General features: G+C 43.5%; 1 protein-coding gene across 1 annotated transcript in view; it reads right to left on the bottom strand.

The window, feature by feature from the left end:
* LOC121687509 (inter-alpha-trypsin inhibitor heavy chain H3-like) overlaps positions 1–21,193 on the bottom strand; it is an 88,040-nt gene that overhangs the window by 19,845 nt on the left and 47,002 nt on the right. Inside the window, exon 26 of the mRNA XM_042066924.1 lies at positions 21,070–21,165. Coding sequence (XP_041922858.1) covers positions 21,070–21,165 — 96 coding nt within the window. The remainder of the gene's footprint in view (positions 1–21,069; positions 21,166–21,193) is intronic.

The following is a 21,193-nucleotide window of genomic DNA, read 5'->3' as shown; positions in this document are numbered from 1 at the left end:
CCACATATCCTCCCACAGTTGAAGGAGAACTCCTCCCAGGCCATAGGAAGAAGCGTCTGCCGAAACTTTAACCTCCCTGTTGGGGTCATAAATCGCCAACACTGGTGGGCTAGTGAGTGCCTCTTTCAAATTCTGAAAAGCATGGGCTTGATCAACTCCCCACACCCAGCAGTTCTTCTTTGAGAGGAGATCTCGCAGAGGTTTGTCTCTCTCTGCCAGCTGTGGGATGAACTTCCCCAGTTGGTTGACGATGCCGAGAAAACTCCTCAGCTCACTCACGTTTGTGGGCTGCTCCATTTTCATTACAGCCTCTGTCTTCCTCGGATCTGGGCTGATGCCGCTGCTGGAGATTGTATGGCCCAAAAAGGTCACCACTTGCTTCGACAGGTCGCATTTATCGATGTTCAATGTGATACCTGCCCTCTGGATCCTCTCCAGTACAGTATGCAGTCGGCAATCATGTTCTTCTTGAGACCGGCCCCACACGAGAACGTCGTCCATGTGGCAGACAACCCCCTGAAGACCGTCTGTGACCTCCATCACCATTCTGTTCTGGAAGTGCTCAGGGGCTGAGGCTATTCCGAATGGGAGTCTATTGAAGTGATAGCGCCCAAAAGGTGTTATGAACGTGGTGTACTTCGCTGAATCTTCAGTTAGAGGTATTTGCCAGAACCCCATGTTTGCGTCCAGTTTGCTGAAGATTTCTGCGCCTGCCAGCTTTCCTAATGTTTCTTCCACAGAAGGAAGGATGTACTTCTCTCTACACACCGACTCGTTAAGCTTTGTGAGGTCGACACATATACGCACTGCACCCGTCTTCTTCGGCACCACTACGATGCCGGCGCACCAGTCTGTCGGGTCCTCCACCCTGCTGATCACCCCAAGGCTTTCCATTCGTGACAGCTCTTGCTTCACTTTGTCCATTAAAGGCAGTGGAATCCGCCTGGGCGTCTTGAGAGAAAATGGCTCCGCGCCTGGTTTCAGACGGATGGCGTATGGCTGACGCATCTCTCCCAGACCACTGCACAGCTTTGGATAGCTCGTTTTCAGTGTCTCTATGCTGATGCTGTCCAGGCGTGCAACAAGCTTGAGTTTGCTGATAGCTGGCCTCCCCAGCAATGCCGTGTGCAGGTGCTTGATGATGTACACCTCCTCCATAGCCGCTTTGTCGCCTCTCCGTAGCTGCATGTCTGTGACACCCACAACATCCAATGAATTCCTCCCAGGTCCCATTAGAGGCTTGGATGCAGCAGCAAGGATAGGTGCATGAGAGTTATCAAAAAGCTCTTTGAATACAGTGTGTGGCAAAACTGTAACATCGGCACCTGTGTCAATTTTAAATGGCACCTGTCTTTTGTTTATGTCTATGTTAACCATCCATGGCTCACCATTTGCTATGACACTGCCGAGAAACACTCCATTGTCATCCTCCTCTTCTATTCCGTTAACAGTCTTTGGTGCTGTGCACACTCTCTGATAGTGTCCCCTTTTACCGCATGAGTGGCACTTTACATCATTGGCAGGACAGTCACGTATTGAATGGGATGAGGAACCACCACATTTACTACACTGGATGTTCTTTGCCTTGCTGTACTGAGCGCCATGCTGCTTAGGCCTAAATTGTGCTTTAGAATGTTCAGGTTTACCTCTATCTTTTGCCTTGTCACTGCCTTTGAACACTCTGTCGATGGCTTTGCTGTCACTGGCATCTGACCCAGAGCCTCTCAGCGTGACTTGCTGGCGTTTCACCTCCTCGCTCTGTCGCGCTCTTGTGATCGCTGACTCCAGCGTCAAATCCTTATCCAACTGCATTCTCTCCGACAGCCGCATGTCGCGCAGCCCCACGACAATCCTGTCTCGGATAAGTTCATCATGTAGAAGTCCATAGTCACAGTGTTCAGCTAGTGCATAGAGGGCCGTGACAAACGAGTCTACAGTTTCGTTTTCGCCTTGTACACGCATGTTGAATTTTGCCCGCTCATATATCACGTTCTTCTTAACAATAAAAAAGTTCTGGAAGGCATCGCGAACGCCTCTGTATGTTCCCCTTGCTCCGTGTGTGAACGTCAATCCACGTAAGACATCATCCGCCTCATCTCCCATACAATATATCATAGTGTTAATCTGATTCTCCTCGGAGCTAGCATTCAGATTACTTGCCAAGCGAAATCTTTCGAACCTTCGGATCCATTTGGCCCACTCTTGCGGTCTTGAAAAGTCGAAACTCTCCGGTGGTTGTATGTTGAATGTTGCACTCGGCCAAACTGTTCTCTGTGCAACCGCCGCCGCCGCTCTATTGCCAACATCCTGCACATCCTGCTCATCCTCCATTCCGGTGATTTTTTTTCAACACTTTAACGCGATAAAGAAAACTTTCAGACCGAAAACTCGTGATGCCCAAACGTCCAAAACAGTGTCTATTCTCTCCACGTACTCACAGGACTTCTGACACCATGTCGTGTTATGAAATAACCCGTGAGTCCGACTGTAAGTTAACGTGTCTCTTTATTGTGAACCTTCCCCAACTCTGGCGGTAACTCCTCTCACCTCTGACCCTGCCGATGATGTCATCATGCAGCTCTCGTTAACATACATAACACCACAGTCGCTAGAGACCTAGTTGGGTTTTTTAACCGTTGGTGTTCCTCAGTTAACATTAACACACGTGAGGAGTTAGTAGATTTAATGATATTGGAACAGTTTAAGAATATCGTTCCCGACCGCTTAGCTACATTCATTAATGAGCACAAAATAAAGACGGTTACTGAAGCAGCAGTGCTGGCCGATGAGTATGTTTTAACTCATAAAGCTAAATCTAGAGATCACTTTAATACTCATTTCTCTGCTCGAGAAGAACATGGGCCGCCTCGTTTTCATGACAATTGGAATTCGAAATCAGAAGTTAAAGATTCGTCTGAGCGCAATAAGTCTGATCCTGATCGCTGTAATTACTGCTGGGAGGTTGGGCATTGGAAAGCGGACTGTGAAGTGTTGAAATCAAAAAATAAGAACAAAGTGAAACCGGCCAAGTGGAGTTTGTGCGCAGTTCCTGTCCGACCGTATAAACTTAAAAATGTAATAGAGGGAAAGGCATTTTGTCCAGCAGGTGATGCTATCCCGGCAGGTGCTTCGGGGTCGGCAGCACCTGTAGCGGAGCCGTCTAGAGCTGAGGTCACTGTTGTGGATGAGTCTGTGGGTGAGAGCTACGGCCCATTCATCACGGATGGTTTCGTCTCATTAGGGGGTTCATCTGAGCGAAAACCCGTAAAAATCTTGCGTGACACCGGTGCTACGGAAACGTTCGTATCTGAATCGGTTCTACCCTTTTCTGGTGAATCAAGCACGGGGAAAAGTGTTCTAATTCGGGGCATTGGGATGACATCCATGTCCGTTCCCCTTCACAGGATTGTATTGAGTTCCGATCTGGTGGAGGGGGAGGTGATTGTTGCGGTTCGGCCAGCATTACCAGTGCCTGGCGTTGACGTGATTTTGGGAAACTTACTTGCTAAAGACAAAGTGTGGGCTAGTGGGCCAGCATCTCTGGTAGTGACCACTGAGCCTGTCCAGGCTTTAAGATCAGATGAGTGTGGCGTAGCATTTCCCGAGGTTTTCACTGCTTGCGCGGTGACTCGCGCAAAGAGTCGCGCGCAGGTAGTGAATGGCTCGACGGAGTCTCAAGGTAAACGTTCTCTTCCTCAGTTGCCTGTTTTACCTATATCCTTTGATCGTGACGATTTTATTCAGGCTCAGAAACGTGATGAGTGCTTGGCTGAGTTGATTGCTTCGGCCTTGCCTGAAGAGGAGCTACCGAACGTAGATAAGGGGTATTTTATTATTGACGGCTTACTTGTGCGAAAATTTATTCTTGTTAACAATGGTATGTGTGACACATTGGTTCAGTGCGTCGTACCGAGTAAATATAGAGAACTGGTTTTACAAACAGCACATGGGGAGGGAGCGGGCCATTTCGGGGTGAAGAAGACTTACGATCGGTTGTTACAGCACTTTTTCTGGCCGAGGTTGAAACGTGAGGTGGCAGCTTACATTAAGACTTGCCATATTTGTCAACTTGCTGGCAAACCGAACCAAGCGATTAAACCTGCGCCTCTGCGTCCCATCCCAGCAGTGGGCCAGCCTTTTGAGCGGTTGTTGATTGACTGCGTTGGCCCATTGCCTCCTTCAAAGTCCGGTTCTCTTTATTTGTTAACGGTTATGTGTCAAGCAACGCGTTACCCAGCGGCATTTCCTTTGAGAAGTATCAATACGAAGTCTATCGTAAAGGCGCTCTCGCAGTTCATTTCAGTGTTCGGGATACCCAGGGTTGTTCAATCCGATAGGGGCAGTAACTTTACATCTAAAAGGTTTGCTGAAGTTTTGAAACATCTTCGAATAAAACATAATCTGAGTAGTGCCTATCATCCGCAGAGCCAAGGCGCTCTTGAGCGATTTCATCTTACACTCAAGTCCTTGCTGCGCGCGTACTGTTCGGAACTCCAGCGCGACTGGGAGGAGGGTCTTCCGTGGTTGATGCTGGCTGCTCGCGGGGTATCGCAGGATAGTTTGGGTTTTAGTCCAAACGATTTAGTTTTCGCACATAAAGTCCGTGGTCCTCTGTCTGTGCTAAAAGATGGCCTACAAGAGTCAGAGCCGCCAGTCAACCTTATTGATTTCATTGATGGTTTTAGGCGTAGGTTGTTTTTGGCGTGGCAATGTGCTGCAAAAAATCTCTGCAAGTCGCAGGCACGTATGAAAAAGGTGTTTGATTGCAAGGCCGAGTCTAGAGTGTTTAGTGCAGGGGATCAGGTATTGGCGCTGTTGCCAATGCCTGGTTCTCCCTTTCGGGCAAGATTCTCCGGTCCATTTACAGTGGTCCGTCAAGTAAATGAGCTGGATTATTTGATTGCGACACCAAATAGGAAAAAGTCCTCTCAACTTTGTCACGTGAATTTATTAAAACCCTACTATTCTCAGTCACCCAGGACGGAGGAGCCTGGTGATCCGGTTAGTTCGGTTGCGCTGGCTGTAGGGGGTGCGACCTCTTCTCTTCAGAGGGTGGCAGCTGAGGGGGAGGATGAGGTCGGCCCAGACGACTGCATCCTGTTGCCGCGGTTAAGAAATTCAGAGATGTTGGAAAATCTTGATGGCCTGTTAGGTCATATGCCTGCTGATCAGAGGGGTGATCTTAAGTCTTTAATTTTGGCTTTTCCTAGTTTGTTCTCCGATGTACCGTCATGCACAAACTTAATGGAACATGATATAGAGGTTGGTGAGGCTAATCCAATTAGACAGCGGTTTTACCGTGTGCCGGCAGTTAAACAGAAGGTTTTAGATGACGAAGTCCAGTATTTGCTTAGTAATGGGTTGGCTAAGCCGTCATACTCCAGTTGGGCGTCGCCCTGTCTATTGGTCGCTAAACCGGATTCTACTTTTCGCTTCTGTACAGACTACCGAAAGGTAAACCTGGTCACTAAACCGGACTCCTTTCCCCTTCCTCGTATGGAGGACTGTATAGACCGTGTGGGCGCAGCGAGGTATGTAACCAAATGCGATCTTTTGAAGGGTTACTATCAAATTCCTTTAACTGCAAGAGCTCAGGAGATCTCTGCATTCGTCACCCAGTCTGGACTGTTTTCTTACAACGTCATGTCTTTTGGATTGCGTAACGCCCCCTGCAGTTTTCAACGCCTTATGAATCGCGTGATTTCGGGTCTTGAGGGATGCGCAGTTTACTTAGACGATCTGGTGACATGTAGTGGTGATTGGCAGGAACATCTCTCCAGGCTTAAAGCTTTGTTTGAGAGGCTTGTCGAGGCTAATTTGACTATCAATTTAGCAAAATGTGAATTTGCGCAGGCGACCGTAGTCTATCTGGGGAAGGTAGTGGGTCAGGGGGAAGTGCGGCCTGTGCACGCTAAGGTGACGGCCATTGATAATTTTCCACCTCCTACAACGAAAAAGGAGTTAATGCGGTTTTTAGGCATGATCGGTTACTACCGGAGTTTTTGTTTTAATTTTTCTACTGCCGTTGCACCCCTCACCAATTTGCTCAAGGGTAAGGCAAAGTTTGCCTGGACCCCGGAAGGCCAGCAGGCATTTGAGAATGCTAAGTTGCTGCTCAGTACTGCCCCCGTCTTGGCTGCCCCCATGCTAGACAAGCCATTTAAGATCCAGGTTGATGCCAGCCAGGTGGGGGCCGGTGCTGTTCTTTTACAATCGGATGAGACGGAGATTGACCGCCCTGTTTGTTATTTTTCTAGAAAGTTTAACAAATATCAGCTTAACTACTCAACGATTGAAAAAGAAGCTCTTGCCTTGGTATGGGCTCTACAGCACTTTAATGTGTATGTAGGCGGTGGAGTCCATCCCATTGTTGTGTATTCAGATCATAATCCATTGACATTTTTACACTCTCTGCAAAACCCTAATCAACGCCTCTGTGAGAAACTGAACTTTATCGTTCTCACTACCTCATCCGCGTTGCCCTGCAAGCGCAGACACGAGAGAAAGAGACTCATTTGTTCGTACACACACGCACACAGTTCCCCACTGCGTCCCTCGTTGAATGTAAAATGTTTTGTTTGTGATGTTAAGTGTTGTTGCATGTTTGGTGGGCTTTGGGTTATACAAGAGATGTACGGGGGTTTTTATTGTTGGTGTCGGGTGTTTGCCGCCGGTTTGGCATTCGTTCACGCTGTAAACCAATTGTTTGGTTTGCGGCGATTCCGCTCATTCATTCATTCACTCATTACAATGTCATTACCAACTTCATTCTTGTCAATAACAATTACATAGTGTGGTACCCACTAGCTTGTCATCCATTTGCCATGTCATATCGTCTGTATAGTGCCCATAATCTGGTTAACGCATACATCTACTCACAACACTTCCTGACGCTCCGACCTCTGTCACTGTCCCATTGCGGAAGCGCGCTCCGCGCCGGGACAGGTTATTTTAAAACATTCTGCAGGGGTAGGGAGCAGGGCATTATGCTACAGGGGTGTTTAGGATATTCTTTTGGTTGTTTTGTTTCTTTATGCCTTGTAGTTAGGTACATATTTATGACAGACATATGTTTTGTTCATTATATACTTTTCGGTTGTTTTCTATATCATTGTTATGTTGATTTGTTATGTATTAGTGAGCCCTATTCTGAGTACTTCTCTAGCTCAATGGTGTGCCTCAATTATCCCCATTTGACAGTAATAGCTGGGGCTATTTAATGGGGTAGCTCAGTTCCCAAAGGGTGCGTAGTAGGTGAAGGACTCTCCTGTTGTGAGGCAGAGTAAGTTATGTGTTATGCTGATACTTTGGACTATGCATTGTTTGTGCTATCTTTGTTTGTTTTTGGTAGGGAAAAGTATTTTGTTTATTAGTGTTGCTATTTTTGAATATGGTGAAAAAATAAATAATTGAAATTAACAGAAGCTACATCCAACCTCTCCTGCAAGTGCCGTTTTCTCCATCTCCACCTAAAACTCACAATCCAACACGTGGGGTGACCGCCCGGTCGCTCACAGCCTCATGCGGTGGGTGTTATTCTTACAGCCGTACGATTTGCAGATACGGCATATTCGTGGCATAGAAAATGTTATGGCGGATGCACTGTCGCGTGCCCCGATTGTGTGAGGCTTGCCTGTTTCACTTTTCTTATGTCCTGTCTGTCTACCCCTGTCCCTCTTAGAGTACTTTTTCAGGCTCCAGAACAATCGAGGGCCAGGTGGCCGAGGGGCTAGATAGTGAGACGTGGTGATGGGTGTGAGTGTGGGGTCTCCATCTGACCCCTGGGAGAGTGTATGGTGGAAGGTAGAGTGTATGTTGGTGGTGGATGCTGATGTGTTGGGCGATAAATGGGATGAGTCAGAAATGTTATTGCATATACTCATTTATGTATATTTTATCGTCACAGGGGGATTTTGGGTTTGATTAGTGACAGAGGCCCACAGTTGTGGGCCTCTGTTTTAAGGGGGGGGGATATGTTACGGCCCAGGCCGCTGTGTCCTAACTCCGCCCATTGGCACTGACGTGCCTGGGTGCTTGTTTCCCCTGTGTGCCCAGGTGTGCCTGATTGGGAGTGATATTTAAGATCGGCTCAGTCTGCACTCCAGGCGGTTCTCCTCCTCCCGGCTTGGCATTCATTTTGTTGCGTTACCTTCTTCTCTGTACTGACTTACACTTCACTTTTGCGTAACTAACACTACACTGATTTGCACCTCACCCTTATCGTTATTCCGAAATATTAGTTTATGTTTAACTTTCTTTAATAAATTCATTTATTATTATTTCAACACTGCGTTGGTCTCCCCTGAATGTACATACTCCGAGCCAGTGTGTTACAAGCCTTACCCATTAATGTATTAACATTAAAAAGAACGAAAGTGGCCACCTGTTCCTCGAGTATAAATCTTTAATTATCTGCAATCCAAACATATCATCACCAGATCACATTCACCTCATAAATAACATGACACATTATTTTGACCACATAGTACCCATCCACACATTGTCCTGTAAATATTGATATCTTAAATCTTGTATTAATCGAGAACACCCAAAAAGAGACCCGAAGAAATGGAGTCAAAGATATGCCTTTGAAACTAAAACCATCAGTGGTGCCAAGGGCGCGGGAAGGGGGGTGCTGAGGGTGCTGCAGCACCCCCTGCTGGCAGGAGATAGATTTTAAAATTTTGTTATATAGACTATATTTTTAAATAATTACTAATTCGCTGTCTGTCATTATTTATATTTGTGTATGTGAAATGATGAGTCAAATAGCAAAAAGGGGTTATGGATTGGTTGGAATATAGGCTACAAAAAATTAACAGTTATAGAGATCAACGTGAACGTGAGTCAGTTACTGTAAGAACCGTAGCGTGGTTTCAGCTATGTGATAGCCAGAGAATGTCTAATCTGTAAACGGGCTCTGGTGATAGCGATCAAGTGTGTAGGCCTACGATTGATATAGGCCTACATATTCTATGCGATTTACACGTTCAAAAAAGCATGGATAAGCTGAAAGAAACTTTAATTGTGTTGTACAGTTTTGCTAAATTAATAAATTATAGCTAGTGAAATCATTTCACTAGTCACAGATAGAAATTATTAGGACACATTCTTGCTGTGGAGACGACACACTTTAGGCTATTCAGGAATTATTTGCGAGATCATTGCAGCCTGATTATTAGCCTATATTTAAAGCCAAACATCTCTGGTGTGGTTTTGACGATCAGAAAAGTAATTTTCCTTAGCTATACTGAAATAGGCTAATGATGTCAAGTGCACTTCTGTGGGGTTAGGGTGGGTGCAGTGGAGTCGGAGTGCTGTCGCGGAACATTGGAATTTGTGGCTGCCCAGGACGTAGATAGATAGATAGATAGATAGATATACTTTATTGATCCCTAAAACTTCTCTCTATCACCCGCACATCGCACTAAAATGATGTATTTAGCAGTCAAAATCCGAAACATGTCCAGGAGGGGAGAAATCGTCGGACATCCATTATTTTTGTAATTCAGCACCCCTGGTCAAAAATAGGTTCCCGCACGCCTGAGTGGTGTACACAGGTAGGGGATATAAAGATATAAAGGTGAGGTCATGAGTCTCTCAGGTAGGGGATATAAAGGTGAGGTCATGAGTCTCTCAGGTAGGGGATATAAAGGTGAGGTCATGAGTCTCTCAGGTAGGGGATATAAAGGTGAGGTCATAAGTCTCTCAGGTAGGGGATATAAAGGTGAGGTCATAAGTATCTCAGGTAGGGGATATAAAGGTGAGGTCATAAGTCTCTGCACACAGGTAGGGGATATAAAGGTGATGATATTATCAGAAAACAGCTTAATAAATATCTTTAAAAAGGTCAAAAACTGTACTGTTTAGACTTGCTTACAAAAAACAACACATGTTCCCACATTTTGGTTTCCTTTCTCAGGACAAATCTGCTGATTGGAGAGCCTGGGCGGCTAATGTAAACGATGGGTGTGTCAAAAACAGTAATGAACCTCCATTATGTTGCTTAATCAGCATGCAGCACTTTGCCCTTGCACTTCACGACCTTCATAAAGCCAGTAGGACAGGTCATGCGTGGGCAGCGTGTGGGCAGCCGTGGCCCACTGGTTAGCACTCTGGACTTGTAACCGGAGGGTTGCCGGTTCGAGCCCCGACCAGTGGGCCGCGGCTGAAGTGCCCTTACCCCTCACTGCTCCCCGAGCACCGCAGTTGTAAGTTCATTCTGTGGGTTGTAGCAGGCAACTCACTGCGCCGTGATTAGTGTGTGCTTCACCTCACTGTGTGTTCACTGTGTGCTGTTTGTGGTTCACTAATTCACCGATTGGGTTAAATGCAGAGACCAAATTTCCCTCACGGGATCAAAAAAGTATATATACTTATACTTACTACTCATGCTCTAAATCAGGCCACGTGATGCATCAGAGGACCAGCTACATTTCTGTGGGTTCTGCCATCCAGCAAATGTGCTCAGGAAAGTCAACTAACATCCAATCCCCTGCACTCTTGAGCCCTATGGAAACAGGAGAGAACACCGAGTCAGTTTTAACATCATTAGTTCATAGTAACGTATAGCAACCAATAAATACCAGGATTCAACAAGCATTACACTCAATCATGCAGGACTTCAGAGACAAATCTAAACACCATGAGGGCCTCACCTATTTTCACACCCACACTACTGTGAGTGACGCTTCCCCAGTTCTCCTTTGGATTTTCAACAGAAGCTTTCACTCGGACTCTGTCCCCCACCCTGAACTTTGTAACAGGAAGAGAAGCAGAAGTTGTTATCTCTGCTCAAATGCTGATCGATAAACATGATTATCTACTCATTACTTATCATTTGACCATGTTTAAACTTATAAATTATATTATTCTAAAATTAAGGATAATTGGTATACCACACAAGTTGATTTGATAGAATATGATTATTAAAGTGGATTATTAGAGAAATACAATAATACAACATTGTTCAATTTATTAAATTCAATTTTATCTGTACTAATTATGTCAATCTAAACTGAAATAAAAATATTAAAATAGCAAATACATTATCAGAGGCGTCATGAACATTTAACCTCAACACCATTTGTTCTATTTCTTTAAGGGCCGGCCTCTTATTATCAGTTGAGGAGAGGTGTGGAGTGAAAATTATACTGAAACGGATCGTTGACACAGGTGAAGTGTAGCAGGCATCAAAGCTCTGTTGGGGACACATAGATATCATCAACATGCTAATGCACTTTGTTTTGATAAAAGTGTACATCTTCTATCCTAATGCTATTAGGAATTAAAGGTGCAGTCAGCGATTGTACGCAATTTCAAAACCCCCGACATTTTTTGTCACATTTAGAAATGATGTCATTACAAGTGCTAGCTGCACATTCTGAGGTAAAAATATATACAGTATCCTGTTTAAAACGTACCCCTTGAGGGTACTGCCCCTGAAGCAAGCCTTTGTCCCTCTAAAGGTGCAATTCAGTACTTTCTTTGCGGAGAGTGTACTTGCCTTTGTACCTCTAAAGGTGCAATTCAGTACTTTCTTTGCGGAGAGTGTACTTGCCTTTGTACCTCTAAAGGTACAATTCAGTACTTTCTTTGCGGAGAGTGTACTTGCCTTTGTACCTCTAAAGGTGCAATTCAGTACTTTCTTTGCGGAGAGTGTACTTGCCTTTGCACCTCTAAAGGTACAATTCAGTACTTTCTTTGCGGAGAGTGTACTTGTAGTGAGTTTTATTGGACGTGGTCAGACTTGAACACGGAGTCATTTCAATGTAATGTTACAGTTACAGAGTTTATCATTGTGATTTCTTGCAGCTAGTAAGCTCGACCAGTGAAGCAATGTAATGTTATCTACAAACGCCTACAGATGACTTCAGTGTTGGTGGCATTACCTGGAGGAAATCAATATGATCCTTGTTCTGTAGAAGTTTCTCCATCTCAGCATCTATGCTCTTCAGTTTACATTACATTACATTACATTACATTACATTTGGCTGACGCTTTTTAGCCAAAGCGACTAACAACATAGTAAACAGTTTAAGTTTTAGAGCAGTTCTCAACAATTTTAGGACAATTTAAAAACATTAGAGTACAGTAAGAATAAGTGCATCAGTGAGTGCTGTTTTTAACAGTTACTTGTCAGTTTGAGACGACTGGTGAGTGCTAGGATCAGTAAGACTTGTTGTAAGTGTTGCTATGAGAGGAGATGTTCTCTAAAGAGCTGGGTCTTCAGGAGTTTTCTGAAAATGGAGAAGGATGTCTCTGCCCTTGTAGGAGCTGGCAGTGTGTTCCACCAACGAGGAACAACAGATGAGAAAAGTTTGGATTGGCTTGAGCGTACCGGTGGTAGAGCTAGACGTCGTTCGTCTGAGGAGCGCAGCAGTCTGGAGGTAGCGTATGTCTGTATGAGGGCATTCAAGTAGGTGGGAGCAGAACCGGAGACTACTTTGTAGGCAAGCGTTAGAGCCTTGAATTTGATGCGGGCCGCCATAGGTAGCCAGTGTAGCTGGATGAGCAGTTTAGTGATCTCCAACTCCAGCTGCTCCAGGAGTCCTTCAGCTCGACTCACCTCTGCCATCTCCTGGGCTCTGATCGACTCGGTCACCTCATAGTGCTTTTGCTCCATGAAGCTGACCAGCTCAGTGAAGATCCTCTCAGTGTCCTCAACAGCTTTCTGTGCAGAGGCCTGATAGGAGATATGAAGATAATACTAGCTCATTTCCAACATTTCCAACCTCATAGTTCATCTTTGGGATAATGAATGCTTGATATATTTTTTGTCCATATCTCATTACATTACCCAAGTTAAATAAGCAGTGCTAGCAAACAAATAAACAAACAGTAAATCCATGTAAATAAACATGAGCCATGTTGAACAGTAAATAAACATGAGCCATGTTGAACAGTGATGACCTTTAGAGTTTGCAGGGCCTGGTTGACCGCTTGCAGCTCCTTCTCTCTCTGCTGGATCTGTGTCTGGTTCTCCACCTTTGTCTCTGACAACTTATAGTATATAAGTATATATACTTTTTTGATCCCGTGAGGGAAATTTGGTCTCTGCATTTAACCCAATCAGTGAATTAGTGAAACACAAACAGCACACAGTGAAGTGAAGCACACACTAATCCCGGCGCCGTGAGCTGCCTGCTACAACGGCGGCGCTCGGGGAGCAGTGAGGTTAGGTGCCTTGCTCAAGGGCACTTCAGCCGCGACCCACTGGTCAGGGCTCGAACCGGCGACCCTCCGGTTACAAGTCCAGAGTGCTAACCAGTGGGCCACGGCTATGTTCTATGCAGCACACACACCAACACAATGTAGCTTATTCTATTCTGGGCATTATCTGACTTATGGTTAGCTGAATTAACACCTTAAAATAAAATTAAGATATACTTAAATTGACCTTAATTACCCCCTTAATCACAAGAAATAATTGGAACCCCTGTCAAGTAGATTAAGGTGTCACAAAATGGCATTCTAAGGTAAAATTAAGGATTTGTTATGTTTTCAGGGGTAATTAAGGTAAATTTGAGTATCATGTTGTTGCTAGTGTCAAGTGTACAAGGCTGTCTTCACTCCCACTTCCACAGAGACGAGGATTAATTGTTATTAAACGCCCATTATTTAAAGTTGGGGCATATTATAAGTACAAAAAAATGCTGGCCAGTTTCAGCCTTCAATAGGCCCTTGTCACGGCTTCAATAGATTTCAGACTTTCTTTTATAAATGTATAAGAAATTTAATTTCCGTGGAAGCGTGCCTGAAGAAAGCTTAAATTGGTTTGTCACTTGGGTATATAACACTAATATTAATAATAATAACATGAAAATAATACTTCACATACAAAGCGATTTTGTCTGAATAAAGTGTCCGAAACTGTGTCCACAGCGCCACCGGGTCCCTCAGAAGATCCAATTAGATTGGACAGATGAACTTATCGTGAAATACAGAAGCGCTGCCCATTTCATCCCCTCACACAGACACATACACCAGAGTATAAGGAGAGCTATAGCATTTGATTTGACTGGAGCTTGAAATGTGTGGGAATGTAGGAATATAACTTCCTGTTTCTGCATGTTAAAAGAACAGTGTACAGTGTCAGAGCTCTAGCAATGTACTAATCAACTTCAGAAAACTGTACAGTACTTCAACTGTCATAATATAATATCTTCCCTCTACCACAAAATAAAAAGCAATCCCATTAAAGAAATAATAATAATACAACAGAAATTACATTCGTAAATATTGCTCTAAGTCACTTTCAAAATGACTGCTCACTCGCTCTAGAGTTACCGTAATATGAAAATCAGGTTTATCAGGATTCCTGTGTATGCACATATTGTTCCAGAATCAAGGTACAAAAGTGAAGGCCAATACGGGGAAAAAAGTAAGGCGTCTTTCCTGTAAAGAACTTTGCTCTCACAGTTAAACCATCATACTATTAGTTACAGTACAATTATACTTATAGAATTGTTATAAATCCTAAATGAGCACTTGCTCACTCAAGTCAAATCACTCAGCTATCACTCAAGGCCGTAGCCATAGAGTCAACATTGAGGGGGCCCAGATAGCAAATCAGATCTGAAGATAGCGCGGACCACTGGTGGCATGCCTCTGGTGGCGTGCCATTTCTCGTCCGCCATTGGACCACCATCACTTTAACATTTAACTTGAACTATAAATATAAAGACAACTGATGGATGAAGTGTAACTGAATGAATGAAAAACAGTTTAGACCAATAGTGGCAAAATATTGGGGCATTTGTCAGCAACCCACCAGAGGACTGCCTGGAAACTGATGTGCAAAACACTAGCGAACCGCCAGATCTGCCCCCAGTGGGCCGACAGTGGTCTGCCAGCCCCTTGCTATCTGGGGTACCAAATGTCCTATATACAAATTAATTTGAAGGGTCCGAGATTAGTCTAGGGTGCAGTTGTTTTGACAGCACAAGTTACCATGGTAATCTAGCCACACACAGGTACAATCTAGCCACAAAAGGGACTAAAAAAAGCAGAGCCATCAAATAGAAAGTACAATTTGATCAACTTTGGCCACAATATCTGGGCTTATTTTTTTAACACAATGCATAGATTTATGTTCATTTTATTGTAGTTATGGTTGCATTTATTTACCCCTAATCCATTCATCCCTAATCAATGGCATTAGATAGTCACACATGAAGAGGGGAAGAACAGCAGGAACAGGAATATAAGAACAATAATTTCCACTTATTAATATCTCTAACTCCTTGGTGCCATGAATGAACTCTCCTCAGCAGCAGCAACCCCACGACAGACACATAGCAGACCCTGATGTTCCTGTATAGGGCCTGATGGGTCATCAGATGTGATTGGTTAGGCTTGACCCATAACCCTACATGGGGCAGCATTAGGCTTGACCTATAACCCTACAGGGGACAGCATTAGGCTTGATCCATAACCCTAGGGACAGCATTAGGATTGATCCATAACCCTACAGGGGACAGCATTAGGCTTAGGGCTGTCACTTTTGTAAATAAAATCCTGTTCGATTTTTGAGACATAAGTGTGAACTGAATCGATTGTAAAATCGATTTTTTATGTCGACGTTTCCATTTTCAACGGCAAATATAGGCCAATCCACAAACAACTAACAGGCATTAGGACGAACGTAAAGAGGGCGCTTGTAGACGGAAACCAGCAATATTGCTGATGATTTATTGGCATGACGTTTCGTGGATGCAGGCTTCAACGTACCTGTGTCTGTGTTTACGATTAGAAATGTCAAACAAATTTCGCTTACGTAGAACTCGATTGCACAGTTTGCATAGCCTACCGCTTTGTTCTTCTCCATAGTTTGATGTACCAAAAATCCGAAGTAGGCCTACTTCCACATCGAACTCAAGTTATTAGGGCCTATTTCTCATATCGAACAGGTTGATCACGTTGTCCTCCATTTTTTGGCAAAACACGAGCAGCACAGCAGCTGATTGAAACAGCTGTTTCCGGTGCGTAAAATTGGTGGGAACTTTTTAGCTTTCGCAATGCTTACTGCACTTCGGAATTATTTTATATTCTTATATTCTTGTTTGTGAATTTTGTTACATCTATCCTTTTTATTTGTTTAATTCGTTTAAAATTAATAGTGTACATATTTGGTTAAAATCGATTCCCTATTTTAGTTTTCGAAACTTGTGTTGTTTGGTCCAATCGATTTTCAAACGTAAAGTGACAGCCCTAATTAGGCTTGATCCATAACCCTAGGGACAGCATTAGGATTGATCTATAACCCTACAGGGGACAGCATTAGGCTTGATCCATAACCCTAGGGACAGCATTAGGCTTGATCCATAACCCTACATGGGACAGCATTAGGCTTGACCCATGACCTTACAGGGGACAGCATTAGGGTGGCACAATTTGGGGAAATTTGATTTTCCTGACAGATATTGCAATTGCAATTTGATTTGTGACATAATTTCTGAAAGTCAAGCTTCCGTTCAGTAATCCGAATGTTGCTTTAAGTTGGGCCACTTAATTGGGCCATTGGTGAGTATGCCTAGTGCATTAGAAGCACAGCACTCCTGTTAGGTGAGCTCACTGTTCACCGTCGCTGCTCACTGTCTGTCACACATGGGGGATGACATAAACATAAGCATAGATGTGACAAGATTAACTACTGTGAAAGAGTTGCATTAACCACTGTGAAAGAGTTTCATTAACCACTGGGAAAAGTTTCATTAACCACTGGGAAAGACTTGCGAGCTGTACGATTATTATTTTATTATTATATATATATATATATAATATATATATATATATGATGTGCCCGGCCCAGTTTAGCCCCTATGACAGACATGATGAGACACCCTGATGCTGCACAAGTAGGCAAGACACATACATCAATATGTAAATGATGTGTGCCAGTGTGTGATACAGATGTTTAGAAATATGTGGGAATGAATGCATATGGGTCTTCATAAACCTTTAATGCATAAATTGATGAATGATAAAAAGAACAAAAGTGGTCATCTGTTCCTCGAGTATAAATCTTTCTGCAGATCACCCATTTTCCTGTAGATATTGATCTCAAGCCTTATATTATTCAAGATCACTTGAAGATAGATGACACAATAAGAGAGAAATAATATCTGTATTTAACCGACCTTGTATGCAAGTGCAGCTTTTGTTTATTGACAGTTTATTGAGTTACAAATTGCTTTCAAACTGAAACCTTTAGAGGTACAGTTTAATACAAAGGCAATTAGAACCGCATCAACAGCACCAAGGCTACCTGCACACAGACATGAAGGTGGGGACCTACTTCAGCAGGTGAACCAACAGGTGCTGGAGATTAGTAAGCTGGAAACACCAATGAGCTGATGTGGACTGGGAATGGTATGTGATGTTATGTTCCCACAATGTGGTTTCCTTCCTTAGCTATTGAGTCGAGAGCCTTGACAGCTAATGTAAATGATGGGTGTTTAAAAACAGTAATAAACTGCATCATGTTGGCCATTGTGCGTGCAGCATTTTGCTCTTGAAGTTCACAACCTTCATAAAGTCAGGGCATAGAGGTCAGGTCATGACCTCTAACTCAGGCCAGGTGATGCATCAGAGGACCAGCTCCATATCTGAGGGTTTTGCCCACCAGGAAGTGCACTCAGGAAAGTCAGCTAACATGCAATTAAACGGACCGTTGAGCCCTAAGGGAACAGGAGAGAACACTAAGTCATAAACATCATCATATGTAGTTCATAATGACCATACAGCAGGGGTGGGCAAACTTTTTGGCTCAAGGGCCACACTGGGTTTTGAAAATTGGCCGGCAGGCCGCACAACAACCCTTCTGCCTTCATGATTTCCTTTTAAAAGTTTCTTATAAGAAGGAGATACCAATTATCAACAATGACAAGCCAGCTGGAACCTGCGGCTCTCTCTCCCTCTCGTGAGTGCAGACGCGTTCCCAATTAAATGGATCGCATGTTCACGTTAGATCTGCTGCAAAGGAGATAACTAAGAGTTAACTTAGTTTAACATGATGTTATCTCTATTTAACATAATGTTTTGACATTGACATTGTAAACGTTTTCTAAGGAGAGTGAAAAGCAGTTTGCAGTAAAGCTAACCAACGTCGTCTCTCGCAGGAAAAAAATAGCGAGCAGCCTGATAACCAAATGAAATGCTCAGCAGGCCGGATGAAAGTGCTTGGCGGGCCGCAGTTTGCCCACCCCTGCCATACAGTATACTCAGTCATGCTTGAGATCTACTGTATTAAAATCTAAACACCATGAGGGCCTCACTTTTTATCACACCCACACTACTGTAAGTGATTTTTCTCCAGCCATATGTTGGACTTTTAACAGAAGCCTTCACTCGGACTTTGTCCCCCACCTTGAAGCCTGTGACAGGAGAAGGAGCATATGTTACCACTGCCAGCTCAGAGAAACATATCTGCTTAACTGCTGATCGATAAACATGATCATCCTTCATTATTTATCAATTTACCATGGTTAAACGTAGTAAAGGAGAATTGGTACACATGTTGATTTTATAGAATATGATTATTAAAGTGGATTATTAGAAAACAGTCAAACAGACATTTCTTTTTTAATTATAAAAGGGAAATTCCGGGGTCTATTTGTGGTTGATAACCAGTTCAATTTTTTGTTTGGGAGCAAAATTATGTTCATCAGAGAGTTTTGAGCTCAACCTTTGTTTGATTTAGCAATGGAATGGTTTAGCCGGTATACACACACACGTCAAAATAAATGACTATTTTCAAACCACTGGCACCGACAAAGTTCAAAATAGCCTTACACTTTGGTGGTAGTGTCCATATGGTTCTTACAGATAAACTGAAGTATCACAAACTTTGAAAATGTACAGAGAACAGAGAAAATGTACTTCTGTTCCGGTAGGGTCCAATCAGTGAGCATGTTCGAAACCTGCAGTGCTGCGCAGATCTGGCCGACTCTTACGATACAAACATGCATTACGTTCAGCCAGATATGCGCAGCACTGCAAGGTGTCTGATCTGATGTGCAAATCAATGCGCCCACTGATTTTACACTACCAGAACAGAAGTAAGGCAATGTGTAAGGCTATTTTCAATTATGTCAGTGATTAGAAACTAGCGATTTAGTTTGTTGTATGGGGTATGCCCGTTGCAATATGCTATAAACCATTTTGTTGCTAAAGCAAACAACGGTCTAGCTCAAAACTGCTCCAATTAACGTAATTTTGTTATCTATTCTAGACTCAGACTCAGTGCTCTGATTGGACAACACCAGCACACCTTGGAGCCAGGCTGGGCGTCCAGCTCAGGGCAGTGGGTGTAGTAAAGGAGAGTTGTGGAGGTCACTACCTTAGTGCTGTACGGTGTACAAACCTCTCTCTGGGACAACACATTTTGGATGGGGACGTGTGCTTTCACAAGACTGATGGGAGTCATGGCTTGTAGCTTTGTGGTCTGTAAATAATAAGAGAAAATATATGACTATATTGAAAAAAAAATCTATTTACATTCAGTAATGCAACAAGGGGCATGTCTCGATGACAAGTGTTCTCGATTTGTAGGCATTAAAAGACTGCCAACATAATAAAAAATAAAAAAGACAAAACTGTAAAATGCTGAGGTATTAAAATATGAAGTACAAAACTGTTTTACACAGTGACCACCTGGAGACACCTCACCTGAATTTAACCTTAACACCATTTGTTCTATTTCTTTAAGGGCCGGCCTCTTAATATCAGATGACGGGAGATGTGGAGTGAAAGTTATACTGGACAGATCCTTTGACGCAGGTGAAGTGCAACAGGCATCAAAGCTCTATTGGAGACACACAGACACATCAACAACATACTAATGCACACAGTTTCTATAAAGGTTTACATACTCTCTAATTAAGACAATTTATACAAGGAGTCTAGGGGTTCTATTAAATAGCCCATATTAAAGAGGGAGATTACCATAAATCTTTTTTCCCCTGCACTACACACAAGACCATACTAATTATTTTGTATTGAATTGTCTGACCATACAGGACATGGTCACACTTGAACACTGAGTAATTTCATTGTAATGTTACAGTCACAGAGTTTATCATTATGATTTCCTGCAGCTAGCTAGCTCGACCTAGCCTGGCCCCGCCCACCTAGATCTTCTTTCAGGGGGATCTAGTCTGGAACACCATAGATCATAACCGTTTCCCTCAGACAAGAAGAATGTAAGGCCAATCAGCGACAAGAGGGCAAGACAAAACTGAAAATTGTGATAAACAGAAGCAGCAACACCTGCAAATGTCAAAAAATGCAGTTGGAAAAATGCAGAAATTAATTTACAGCAAAGGTAGACCCACGTACATTGTTTCCTGACTGTTGATGCTGTTTATTGTCAGTTTGTAAAGTTTAGGCGAAGTAGGAAGTAACGTTAGGAATCTGATTTCAAAGTTAGTGCCTGTTGCGATGCAAGTGTTGCAAACGTTTCCCAATCGAGAGTCACCAGACTATTCACTTTGTGAAAGAGTCTGGATTTTTCCAGGCTAAGCTTGACAAGCCTAACATTGTAATGTTACCCAGAAACGCCTACAAAATGACTTCAGGGTTGGTGACTTTACCTGGAGGAAATCAACAGGATCCTCTTTCAGTAGAAGTTTCTCCATCTCAGCATCTCTGCTTTTCAGTTTAGTGATCTCCAACTCCAGCTGCTCCAGGAGTCCTTCAGCTCGACTCACCTCTGCCCTCTCCTGGGCTCTGATCGACTCGGTCACCTCAGAGCGCTTTTGCTCCATGAAGCTGATCAGCTCAGTGAAGATCCTCTCAGCGTCATCAACAGCTTCCTGTGCAGAGGCCTGATGGGAGATATAAAGGTCAATACCAGCCAACCTCTTATCTTTGGGAGGATAAAGGCTTGATTTGGTTTTTATTTGTCCATATCTAATTGCATTAACCAAGTAAAATGACTAAACTTGTTAACCCACAAATAAACAAACAGTAAATCCATGTAAATAAACATGAGCCATGTTGAACAGTAAATAAACATGAGCCATGTTGAACAGTAAATAAGCATGAGCCATGTTGAACAGTAATGACCTTTAGAGTTTGCAGGGCCTGGTTGACCTCTTGCAGCTCCTTCTCTCTCTGCTGGATCTGTGTCTGGTTCTCCACCTTCATCTCTGCCAACTTGTTCTATGGACAGATGTGTACAGACCAATAA

This window comes from Alosa sapidissima, chromosome 2, assembly GCF_018492685.1.
Source record: "Alosa sapidissima isolate fAloSap1 chromosome 2, fAloSap1.pri, whole genome shotgun sequence".
In the NCBI taxonomy this organism is placed as follows: Eukaryota; Metazoa; Chordata; class Actinopteri; order Clupeiformes; family Clupeidae; genus Alosa; species Alosa sapidissima.
This window is presented reverse-complemented; position numbering and strand designations above follow the sequence as displayed.